The 11,738-nt window shown below is 39.6% G+C and overlaps 2 protein-coding genes across 5 annotated transcripts; both read left to right on the top strand.

The window, feature by feature from the left end:
* The first annotated feature begins 1,273 nt into the window (after positions 1 to 1,273).
* LOC112567649 lies at positions 1,274 to 6,288 on the top strand. The gene is made up of 8 exons (XM_025244358.1): positions 1,274 to 1,488; positions 1,928 to 2,317; positions 2,886 to 3,293; positions 3,797 to 4,204; positions 4,517 to 4,549; positions 4,925 to 4,966; positions 5,401 to 5,457; positions 6,061 to 6,288. Exons 1-8 carry the CDS (start codon positions 1,404 to 1,406, stop codon positions 6,084 to 6,086), a joined length of 1,449 nt encoding a protein of 482 aa, XP_025100143.1. The 5' UTR covers positions 1,274 to 1,403; the 3' UTR covers positions 6,087 to 6,288.
* A 1,180-nt stretch (positions 6,289 to 7,468) lies between these two features.
* On the top strand, positions 7,469 to 10,905 carry LOC112567653. Of its 4 annotated transcripts, XM_025244366.1 has the most exons (4): positions 7,469 to 7,818; positions 8,583 to 8,660; positions 9,324 to 9,384; positions 9,510 to 10,905. In XM_025244366.1, exon 4 carries the CDS (start codon positions 9,531 to 9,533, stop codon positions 10,371 to 10,373), a length of 843 nt encoding a protein of 280 aa, XP_025100151.1. In that variant the 5' UTR covers positions 7,469 to 7,818; positions 8,583 to 8,660; positions 9,324 to 9,384; positions 9,510 to 9,530; the 3' UTR covers positions 10,374 to 10,905. The 4 variants fall into 4 exon arrangements, with proteins under 4 accessions (XP_025100151.1, XP_025100148.1, XP_025100149.1 ...); XM_025244363.1 differs by having other exon boundaries at positions 9,324 to 10,905; XM_025244364.1 differs by having other exon boundaries at positions 7,469 to 7,822; positions 9,324 to 10,905.
* Positions 10,906 to 11,738: the final 833 nt, after the last annotated feature.

Below are 11,738 nucleotides of genomic sequence, written 5' to 3'. Positions count from 1 at the left end.
TTCCTGCTTCAGACCGTGTGAAGATAAACATTTCGGATGCTAGAGGCCAATTTTTATGCTATTGGGATAAATCAGAAAAGACTCCTTCTACAACCGAAACAATATCTGGAATAATCACAAATGATTTCCTAGTTTAGTACCGAAAGGATTGCATAAAGAAAAAAACACACATACACACTTTTTAAAAAGAGATGATCGAGTGTGTGAAGAACAAGCCTACCAAGGGATAAACATAAGTTAAAAGATATATTCACTTAATGCGTTTCAGGTAAATTGCGTCTGTTTGACTACTGGGCTAACAGTGCGAAACCTGAAACCTGTGTTTTTCTCTTGTAAAAGCATATTTGTGAGCATGAAAAAATATTTTTTAGTGTCCATGCACAAGTATGTGTGTGTCTGTGGGATGTTGTTTATTTAGGACACTGCGTTGCGTTTGACCCTGTGTTTGGGTGGGTGAGGATGGGTGTGGGTAGGTGTTGCTGGGTGTTTTTGCGTGCTCTAGATTTCATAAACATCTGCAAAGAAAAGATGTCGTTCGAAATAATATTTCTTCTTTTGAACGTGAAATGTTAGTTCTCACAATCTCAGCCATCGGCAAACAAGTTCACATAAAACGATTTCTCTGCAGTCTGACATTACCTCACGCTTCTCATTCTGCCGCAGTACAGGTGGATGGTAAGAACGAAGAACTTTCGAACGAATAGCATTGAATTGATATTTGGATCCTACCCGAGTACATTCTAGTGTGTTGTAATCGTTCGGAATGCAAATTTCGTCTCGTTTGGTTGATTACGGACTTGAAGCCTTGTCACGCTTGTCTTTTCCATGTGTCTCTACATCCCATTGTAGTTGCTTTGCTGCCGCTCAACTCAACTCAAGATGGAGCATCGTCCACAAGAGAAATATTGTGTCAGTCACAGAGTCCGTACACTTGTTTGGATACCCTTGTGATGCAGGGACATTCATCACCCAACTGAGCTACCTTTTTAATGAGTACTCACTCAGGGTTGGTAAAGGTAAGGAAATGAGAAAAAGGAAATGGCCACGAGCCTCACAAACGACTGCCTTGAGATAAGTGGGCTCTGATGACTCCTAAGGTCACATGACTACCCTCACCTAATATATATATAGAGAGAGTACCCGACACTCCTGTGTATGATAACCCTGCAAGTTCAATGTCTACTGTCAAACAAAACATCATCACTGCTATCAGTAAAAGAAATCACTAATGGCCTACTTCGTTGTATCTCCATCAGTGATGTTGAACCACCTGCAGCCTAGTTATCATTTATTTGCCCTTTGCAAGGCGGCTGAACGACACTGAGTGGCGCTGTGAGAATGTTTCAATCTATGCAAAGTTTAATTAATCATTAAACTTCTCTGAGGTACGTCACAGCTTTACGATGACGAGACTAAAGGATGTTGACGACGCTTTAGTACGTGTGTTCGTTTTAACGGCATTCATGCTGGTTTTATTGAGTATTTCAGGTAAGACTATTTTATCATGATTACAACGGTAAATTAATTAGATTTAAAATAACTAATTTTTCCAGCTTAAAGTATGTGCTTGCTTTATGAATGGTGTCCGTGTGTCTTTGTGTGTGAATGCGTGCTTGCGCGTGTGTAATTCTCGCCATTACTCTCATACCTACTTTGATGTCTCATATATTCTTAAGATAAAGTATATATGTTTGAGTATTATTTATATTACCAATGAGCAAAAGTATATGCTTAGTATAGTGAAATAAAGTTGAAAGCATATATTACACATTATACATATGTTTCGATATTATATGCGGTCTTCATCAGGGTAACACCCTCGCGCTTGTTTTAAACTTTGTCTTTAACGCCTGGCAGCGACTAATTAGTGTAATTTGTTTAATTCATTAATGACTGGCAGTGACTAATCACTTTAATCATTCTCCAGACTCACAGAACACTGCTGATGTCACCATGTCCTGTCCTTCACTCTTCGAGAACAACAGAACCTACATCATCCAGTGCGTGGTCAACAGCACAGCCATCACCCAGGCCGGCTGCCAGCCTCCTCCACCTTACCTCAAGATGGGCTTCACCAGCGCCACCCAGTCAGACGGGTATGTTTGTTTTGCTGACTACCCGTGCGACCTGTCTGGAAGTCCAGAACGGTGCGTCCGGTGCACCAGCTCCGTCAACAACATCTACACCTACTCGCTCCCCATACAGGTCAGCTATGACGTGTACAACGGGGGAGTGTTGGACTGCCTGCTGGACTGCCCTCAGTCGACTAGAAACATCACGTATGCCATCAACAGTACCTGCCTCTCGCTTTACTTTAGTAAGTCCTTTCATTCATTTTACCGCTTGTCCTAATTATCTCACAGTGATAATCAGCTTCACAAAGACGCTGATTGTTGATATTTCACATTATCTTATCGCGGCCATCATCATCGTGTGTTGACCTACTCTCAATCTGAACAGATCGTGTTTATCGTACATTACTACCAGTCATGTCCCTACAAACATCGAAGCTGGATCTCTGATTATCAGTAAGGGCTCTGAAAACATCAAAGCTATCAATTGAGTGTATATATAAGTATATTTATTATTTATTTTAAAAACAAAGCGCTTTTGACACTAGAAAATTTAGTGTTGCAACCAGAAATGCTTAATTTATAATCAAAGGATAAGAGAATGCATTACACAAGGATAGGGAGAAAAAAGTGGATCAACAACAACAATATATTAGCATTAACGTCAACTTGTATTTATCATAAAGTCCTATCGTCTTGTGATGTCGTAGATGTGTTTGCTGGCAATGCGTAGAATACCCGGATGTTAAAAATCTCTGTAAAATATTCAACCTACTTTTATACCTTTCAACAAACTCACCTTTATTTCTTTAGCGCCTCGCCAGAGAGATGGATTTTTTACCTGCCCGACAGCTTGGGTCGACGAGGACCCCGTGACCTTGACCTGCGAAGTCAAGGCATCCAGCGTGAACCCTGCAGCCTGCCCTGGCGGGTCAGGACCGCTGGCGTTCGGCTTTACCCCGAGGGGTGGGACACAACGTTCTGACTGCGTCATCACCTCTTACCTTGACTCAGCCTGTGATGGCGTCTTCAACGCCGACGGCTGTAGATGCAGAGAGAAAACGGCGAATGACACGTATATTCTGGAGTACACATTCATTGCTGACGTCAACAGGTATAATGGAGGATCGTGGGCCTGTGTACCTACGTGTCTTTACGCCAACAACTCTCAGGCAGCTAAGACCATCGATGTCACAGGAAACTGTACAAATGTTGGGATTGGTATGTATTTTTTCTTTATGTCTATCATCATATAAACTGTATTTTAGGTAGTAATTGCATCTCATTGCCATTGACTACTAAAATAAAAGACTCTAAGAAATGCGAAAACATTTTTAATATCAGTGTAGTGCACTTAAGATAAGATAAGATAAGATAAGACTTTATTTGTCCCAGAGAGCAATTCTGTTGCAGCTCGATTAAAATTAAAATTCATAATTGCATGCACAAAACTATTCATGTCTCATTCATTCAAAAATCTCCTAAAATAAACTTAGGAGCATCAGTATTAAATACTTATTAATATTTCTGTCATTTTACTTTCTGAACGGGTTAGATTCATTAAAGTAAGACGTTCTGCTTATTATATTTTACTAGATAGATAGAGACATAGATATCCGTTTGAAAACTATTTAGGAGCATCCAATGATGCGTTCCAATCGATATGACGTCACTGGCTGAATACGACCAAGTTGTGACCTTTGACACACATCTGACCTTTCCAGTGGTTCCGCAGTACGATGGTGCTCTCACGTGCCCAGGAACATGGAAAGACCAGGAGACTATGACCCTAACCTGTGAGGTAATAGAATCCAGTGTCCTGTCTGACTGGTGTTCGGATGCGCTGGGGGTAATAGCCTTTGACTTCACCTCCACCGAAGGGGCGGTAACTCGAAGCTGTGTTGTCTCCTCCTACCGGTATTCTGCCTGCAATGGCATCTTCAACGCCGACGGCTGTCGATGTAGAGAGAGAACTGCGAACGACACCTACATTCTGGAGTACCGGGTAGCCGCTGACGTCACCAGGCATCTCGGGGTATCGTGGGCCTGTGTGCCGGTGTGTCTGGATTCCTTTACCCGACCAGCCGAAAGAAACATTCGTATTCCTCCCAATTGCAAGAATATCCCGTTTGGTGAGATCGTTCTGTCTAATAATCCGCTTTGCCTATAAGCACAATCTTTGAACATTATTTTCTTGTTTGTATTTGTCATTTGTCTTAATTGTCTACATATTTGTAAGAAATCGTAAGAAGCTCTATTTAATAAATGTAAAATGTGTCGCTAGTAAGGACAAGGCATTCTGTTCGGAAATGGTTCGTCTAACTGTTTGTTGTTATCTTTATTTTCTAGATCGATTGACTTTGTGTTAAAATATATTTATTTCTTGTGAAAAGTTATTTCCTTACAGAATGCGCAATAAAAGTTTATAATAATGAATTTTTCAGCAAAAACTACAATTGAACAGAGAACAGAAAAAGGTAAACAACTTTTTGTTTTTCATCAACTTTAAAAGATAGAATAACTTAAATATTTGTTACCATTTGAACATGTGATGAATGAGAAATGGGGGGGGGGGCAGTAAATTACAGGCTAATGCAAATTACCTCACGTAATTATAAATACCTCATTATAAATACAAATTTAGTCTTCGTATATCTCTTGCTGTTAGATTTTTAAATGAAAAAAAAAAACGAAATAAGGTAATGAGAACTTCTTATGAGCTATTCGACAGTTGATCCTAAAAAACGTTGCTCAATGTTTTACAATGTTCCTCAAGTTTTCAAACAGTTCTAATTAAAAGAATTTATTGCTATTGCTTGCGCCCGTCTGATAGCTGAGCTCTTGTTTTACAGCTACATCAGTGACTACAACAACGACAACAAGAGTTGCAAATGGTATGATTATTTTCGGTGGCCAATGTTTGCTTAGCCTCTTTTGACACATAATACCTGTTTTAATTATCTCTCTCTTTCTTTATTTCTTCACACACATATTCATCCACTCTTTTTTTAGCTCTCTTTCTTCCACTCCCCCCCTCTCTCTCTCTCTCTCTCTCACACAAGTGCACTCAGATGAGAGCTTAAATAATATTCAAACATACTCTCTCTCTCTCTCTCTCTCTCTCTCTCTCTCTCTCTCTCTCCTCACGCACACACACACCAGATTTGAATGTTCATTAATATATGTCTATGTACTTGTTATTCTGTGTGTGTATTGTATGTATGTGTGTATGTCCCCTGAAAATGTCATTATGCTGTCTAAACATATTTATCGTAGCTTTATCATTAAGCATGTGTATATTTCACAAAAACCAAAATGAATTTTGCAGCAACAGCAATAGTAATAACGGAAACAACAACAACAAGCACCACAGCCAAGATTACTGGTACTTATTTCTATAACTTGCCTTTTCAAAAAAAAAAAACTGATTTTCCTAGATCCAGGTACATTTTATAGACATTTCTTCTTTATCCAGTATGCTTCTTCAAATCCATATTCCAGGTGCTACGAAACAATGTAATTACCTTCTGTCAAGTTTTCATATACTGTTCTGTTTTTAACAGTGATTCATTCTTCTTTTGTAAATTTTAGTTTGTAACATATTATACATTCTATTATTTTTAAAAAAAGACATCTCATATACATTCTTCAGATTGTCAAAAGTAGGTTTTTCTGTAGTTCAACCAGACATTGCTATTTTTTAGTTGAAGTGAGAGAAGTTCAACCAGATCTTGCTAATTTTCGGGGGCCAGTCGATTCGCCACACAGCGAAAGTCAAATCGTCCCATCTATGTCCATTTTGTCCCAGGTAGAAAAGAACATACCTGGGACGATTTGACTTTTCTGTGGGGAGAAATTTAGAGCTGAGAACAATCAGCAAAGTGCAGAGCAAAAAAGACTGTTTTATACATATTAATCACTCATGCTTGATATTTCTTTTGCTGGAGACATAAATGTATTTGTAATATACTGACTGTTTTATGTGCAGTACACACGCCACCAACAGTGACCTAGTAAGCTGTGAAATAAAGAGGACTTTCAAGACTTTTATACAGGAATCGCAGAAAACAGCTCCACACCTTGCAGATGCAAAGCATGTTTGCAGAGTGTAGAAAACTTATATATTTAAAATGTTTTCGTATGTACAAACAATGGGCATAAAACGTAACCAGCACATGTTCTTTTACTTTTTTGAAAATAAACTTTTTTAACAATCTTTTCATGTCAATTTTCTACTGATTGCTTGCTGTTCCCTGCACCTATAGAAACATTTTCATATTTTAGTATATATCTGTCAAATCAACAGTTTGTGAAATAACAAAAAAAAATTCGAAGCCACAAAGTATTTTTTTTTTATTTATTTCAATATTTCTATCAATAATTACTCATATATCGACCCTGATATCACGGTGACTGAAATAAAGGGAAGCAAATTTTCTAAGACATTTTTGTACAAAAATTCTTTCCCCTTGACCAGAGTCGCGGTTTTTGATGCTCAACTATGACTTTGACGCCATACAGCAGACTTTTCCATTATAAAGCGGGACTCACCCAAGAAGAGATCACTACCACATAGACGATAGGCATCCCAGTCGATATGTATGTTTGTGAGATAAAATTCTCATCAAAACCTCTGCAAACACTACTAACTCCATGCCCGATAGCCCTATCTCCCTACCAAGGCGCAGGTACCTTTCAAAGGCTAGCTCTATGGACTGACTTCCAGATGTCACACGGGGACAGGGTGAGACCCTGCGCTCAGGTGACTAATCCCCTTCAGTCTCACTATCCGACTTGGACTCAAACCTTTCGCCACTTGGGCGCGCGTGCGCGTGGCCACTGCCTCCTCTACTTCGGACATGATGACTTAACAACAAAAGAAAAATACACAATCTTGCCTCCACGGAATCAACAGAAAAAGCATCCGACCTAAAACTGAACCGATGTATCAAACACGAACAGAAACAGCTCGAACAGTGGACATAAGAAAGCATCATGCGAACGCACAAGCAAACCAAGAGAAGAAGCGAGCTGAACGCGCAATCCGACGCACTGCCGTAGCGTAAGAAAAACAACCGTCCGGACAAAGGAGCAACAAAACGTGGGGTGAGCACACGAGAGTCCCCCTACACTGGCCCTCACAGCTCGAACAAGGGGAACAAGGAGCCCAGAACAGTGCACCCCCATAGCTACAACAAGCAACAAACAACACTCAAGCCACGAACTTATATCCCCTCAACAGTTGGCAGACGATTTTTTTCACTTAACTGCTAGAACGAGGCTCCATACCAGTAAGCTTCTGGTTTATTCACATTTCAGATTAACTACTAAAACGAGGCATTAAACGACATGGCTTCCGGTTTATTCACATTCTTTGTTACGGCTCGCCGAGACTAACTTCGCAAGAGGCCAAGAGTGAGTCTCGGCGTACACACATCAGTCCATAACTACACGTCAATGCTCAGGCCGACATCGCGTGACGTAGCAACAGTATGACGTCAGGCGCTGCTACAGTCAGCGGGAGAAGGCCTTGACCTTTCCCCGCAAACCGGATGAAAGAAAGCCTGAAACAAAAGGTCAACCGTCGCCTGCTGCGAGCTACCTTTCTAATAATTATAGGAGGCGCTGAGAGAAAGGCAGGCGTAGCAAAAAGTATGACACGCGACACTAGTGGTTGACTGAAAAAAATCATCTGCAAGTAGTCCAGGAATATCAGTTCGTGCTCTAACTATAACCAGGGAGTCGGGTATGTAGAAGAATTGCACACAGTTGTACATTTTCTTTTTTTCATTACGATAGTGAAAGAAAGATTCAAGAATTCTCTTATCATTTATGACACGATTCAGTGTCTACTTCTGATTATTGTGACTATCATCTAGACCTAATCAGAATTACGACGGGAACATAGGCGTGTCCCTTGTCTGTTAAGAAACTACAGTTTACCGCTTAACTCATTCGACCGGGTGCTGCGTAGCCCCTTCACTCTCGGCGAATGACCGCGAATGAAATTTCGATCGGTATTTTTTTAAATTTATATTATTTTAATATCCTACAATTAAAACAACTATCTGTGATACTCCGTTTTAAAGATCATTTAAAATAGATCTACGTGGTGGTCATTTTAACAAATAGTTATACGTTTTGTTGTCTTGTAGTAAAATCAATTGCAAATCAGGATGTAGGTAAAAAGTTTGGCAATCAGTATAAATATTTATACACACACACAAGTACAAAACAAGAATATATTTTATTTGAATATACTTTTGAATTTTAATATTACTTACTGTTTCCTTCTCATTTTCGGTTGTTTGAGTTCAAGTCAAATCGAGTAACCTCCAACGAATGTCAATATGGCTCTCAAGTAAACAAACCACCGCGTGGTTTTAAGACGGGAAAATACCTGATTAGTTGACTTTCTTCTTCTTCTTCTTCCTTTAGTGGGAGGTAATCAATGGAAGAACAAGTCCTAAAAGTTCGAGTGTTGCCTCCCTTGTGTTTTTATTCAATTAGGGAGCGGGCAGCTTACTAGAAGCCGTTCTACCCTCAGCCGGCTCACCAGAAGAGTCATAGAGCTCACTTCTCAAACAGGTAAAATTCTATTTAGGATGTGTTATTGAATTAATTCTAAAAATTATGATAACGCAAATTTTACATTTATAAAAGCAAAAATAACACTTTTGTGGCTGATCGTGTGTGAGTTAACTTAGTTCTCCATTTAATTACACACAACTGGTTACTTTGCCTTTGTTAAAAAACTTTCTTGTCATCTCGTCTAGAAATGTCCCTTTCTTAAAATTAGAATTCAAAGAATTTCCAGTGCAGTCATAAACAATATAAAAAAGTATGAACACTTCAATGTGTTTACATTATGGTTTCACCATAATCTCGTTTTCCTGAGAATAGTAAAGATCAGATCGGGAGAATATTAAAAAGGATTCAGTAATATTAGTATTAACAGCTCAATTTAATAACGAGGGCAGTTAATACAAAAAAATGATTCAATGGTCGCAATTGTTTATCGTTCGTGTAGTTGTAATATCGAGGAAACTGTAAAGATTGTTTGAAAGTTTTTCTCTCAATAATTCATTCCCCAGATTAACGTATCATTTATTTTAATAGTAGGTACAGATTATTGGTTATATATTCTGCTTGAATTTTGCATGAGAAATTGGGGTGGAAAAACAAAGTATTAAAATATCTTATTTAACACTGAATTAAATTTCTTTATTATTACCATTATTATACTTTCAGGTCATTGACGGGTCATTTTAAGGCCATACCCATCATCCTACCAAGATCATGCCTGTCACTGGTAAAAAGAACGTGTCAGCAATAATTATTTCCACTGTGATGCTTAATATCTTCACAGTTTTTTATTATACAGCTACTACTGGGGAACGTGGAAAGATATTTCAGGAGGACTTCAGCGATTCTAAGTTGGCAGGTCTTCGTGTTACCATGGAGACTGCGTCAACATCAGGTGTGAAAATCTACAGGACAGACAACTACAGCTGCTCTCATCTTCTACCGTTCCGCTTGTCTGACGGGACACTTGCTAAGATTTGCACCTATGACCCCAACGTTGACTACATCGCGATTCGAATTAAAGAATCGCAAGCTTTTGAGGATAACCTCGTTACCGACATCATGTTGGCCCTTCGTTCAGCGGAAAAGAAGCTGCTGAGCACAGCTCAGCCAAGCAGCAAAGATGACCAACAGAACGTGACGTTGGTGGACCTGGGGTCAAACATCGGGGTCTTCACCCTGACAGAAGCGATGGCGGGGTACGAGGTGCTGGCTGTCGACGCCATGCGAGAAACTTTGCAGCTGATGGTGACCTCCTTGCACCTAGCGGGTGTGACGTCACGCGTAACCGTCCTCCACAACGCTGTTTCTGACGTCAGAGGGGTCATCCACATGAAGGTCAACCGCCAAAATATGGGGGCCTCGATGGTCAACCAAGAAAAGAACACCGGCCAAAATGACAGAGGAGACGACAATGTTACCGCTGTCTTTCTGAGCGACCTCATCCCCTACGTCAGGTCCCGCCATGTTGTCGTCAAAATGGACATCGAGGGCTTTGAGGAGAGGGCGCTGTGGTCGGCCGGCGAGTTCTTCGAGAAGATCGATGTTTATTCCGTTCTGATGGAGTGGAGCTTTCACCGGGGGGACAGCGGACCTCCCATCATCCGATTCATGTCATTGAGGGGCATGCTACCTTATTCTGATGCCAACAAGAGTCAAGCTCTGGATCCAAATTTCTATAGTACTTGGCCGGGCAACGTCGTTTTTATTAGATGACTTGCTTTATTAGAGTCTTTAATGTATACGCACTAACACGGTCACAGATACACATTCACACACAAACACAAACAACTTGCCCTTTACCCTACCTCCACACACACAATTGTTTCCCTTTGACCGCGCGAGTACTCAAAACAAAGGGAGATAGCTCCGTCTCACTTGCTCATAAAGAAATTGTCTCCCCTTACTTGTTACCTGCACATTTGTCTTAAATAGTGGTCGTCTTATAGCTTTTTCAGCATAACTTTTTACGATTAATTATCAATTTAATTGCTGTCATTTTGGGGTTTATAACAATTTCTGGAGTAAAGAAACAATTATAACTTTAGAAGTAACTACACAATAGCCTCGATGTCTGTTCGTCTGTCTCCGTCATGTGCTTCCCAACTGTTCGCCTTGCTCCTGTTGATGATAGCATTCATTGCGTGTCAGTGACAAGCATTACTTAAAAGCTGCATATGGTACATTACAATAATAACTGTACCTGCCAATGGAATGTGTTACACGCCAATAGCGGGATAAATGCCAGTGAGTGGTGTTACATGCAAATAAAAACGTGGCAACACCAGTCTAATATTAAAACATGACTTCGTGTTACTTACATTATTGCGTGCTAATGAAGAGAATTGCATATTAATAAAATGCCTTACAAATACTCACTTTTATTACTGTCATGTCGTACATTACTTACTCTGCTCCGCTGTATGTCAATCATTTTTGCTTAGTGTCAAAAGTACATGTACTTAAATTTGTCAGTAAGTTCCTGTGTCTGTATATGGTTTTGTTCTCATTATTATGGTTGTTATTAATAACATGCACTGCACCATTTTTTTTATTTTTTATTTCTTCTCTCAATATGTGTCTTAGTGTGGAGGGCGTACGAGCCGATGAGGATTTCATATGTATGAGAAAAGATTTAAAGGATGAAGGTTCTTTCTTTTTACAGCTCTGTCAGGGTTACTGAGATATTCAACATTTTGCCTTCCGCGTTACATACAATGTAATAGCTATAGATAGAAATGCTATGCATAAAATATAGAACACACACACACACACACACACACACACACACACACATTCCTTATACAATCTCTCTCACGCGCGAGCGCCACACACACACGCACACACCGATCAGTTAGTAGTAGCATATACATTGAAAAATAAATGTTTCTGCCTCACTCACTGTTATCATTTTTTTCTAGACCTGTACATTATATCATATGTTGCTGTATATATAATTAGATAAATCAAGGTTTATAAATATGCTAAATCAGGATCAAAGCCAGGATAAACTTTTGAAGGAAGATTTCTCCCTGCCTGTCCGTCTTTCTCTCTTGTTATCTTTCTTTGTCTCTTTCGTTC

This window comes from Pomacea canaliculata, linkage group LG7, assembly GCF_003073045.1.
Source record: "Pomacea canaliculata isolate SZHN2017 linkage group LG7, ASM307304v1, whole genome shotgun sequence".
Classification (NCBI taxonomy): Eukaryota; Metazoa; Mollusca; class Gastropoda; order Architaenioglossa; family Ampullariidae; genus Pomacea; species Pomacea canaliculata.
Note: the sequence above shows the minus strand (reverse complement) of the source record. Positions and strands in the feature narration are given on the sequence as shown.

Bases quoted from the DNA above. Each gene is read 5' to 3' on its own strand.
- LOC112567649 (XM_025244358.1), top strand. From the start codon at position 1,404: ATGACGAGACTAAAGGATGTTGACGACGCTTTAGTACGTGTGTTCGTT. The intron at 3,294-3,796 runs GTATGTATTTTT...TGACCTTTCCAG, and splicing joins CTGTACAAATGTTGGGATTG to TGGTTCCGCAGTACGATGGT. The intron at 4,967-5,400 runs GTATGATTATTT...TGAATTTTGCAG, and splicing joins GACAACAAGAGTTGCAAATG to CAACAGCAATAGTAATAACG.
- LOC112567653 (XM_025244363.1), top strand. From the start codon at position 9,372: ATGCCTGTCACTGGTAAAAAGAACGTGTCAGCAATAATTATTTCCACT.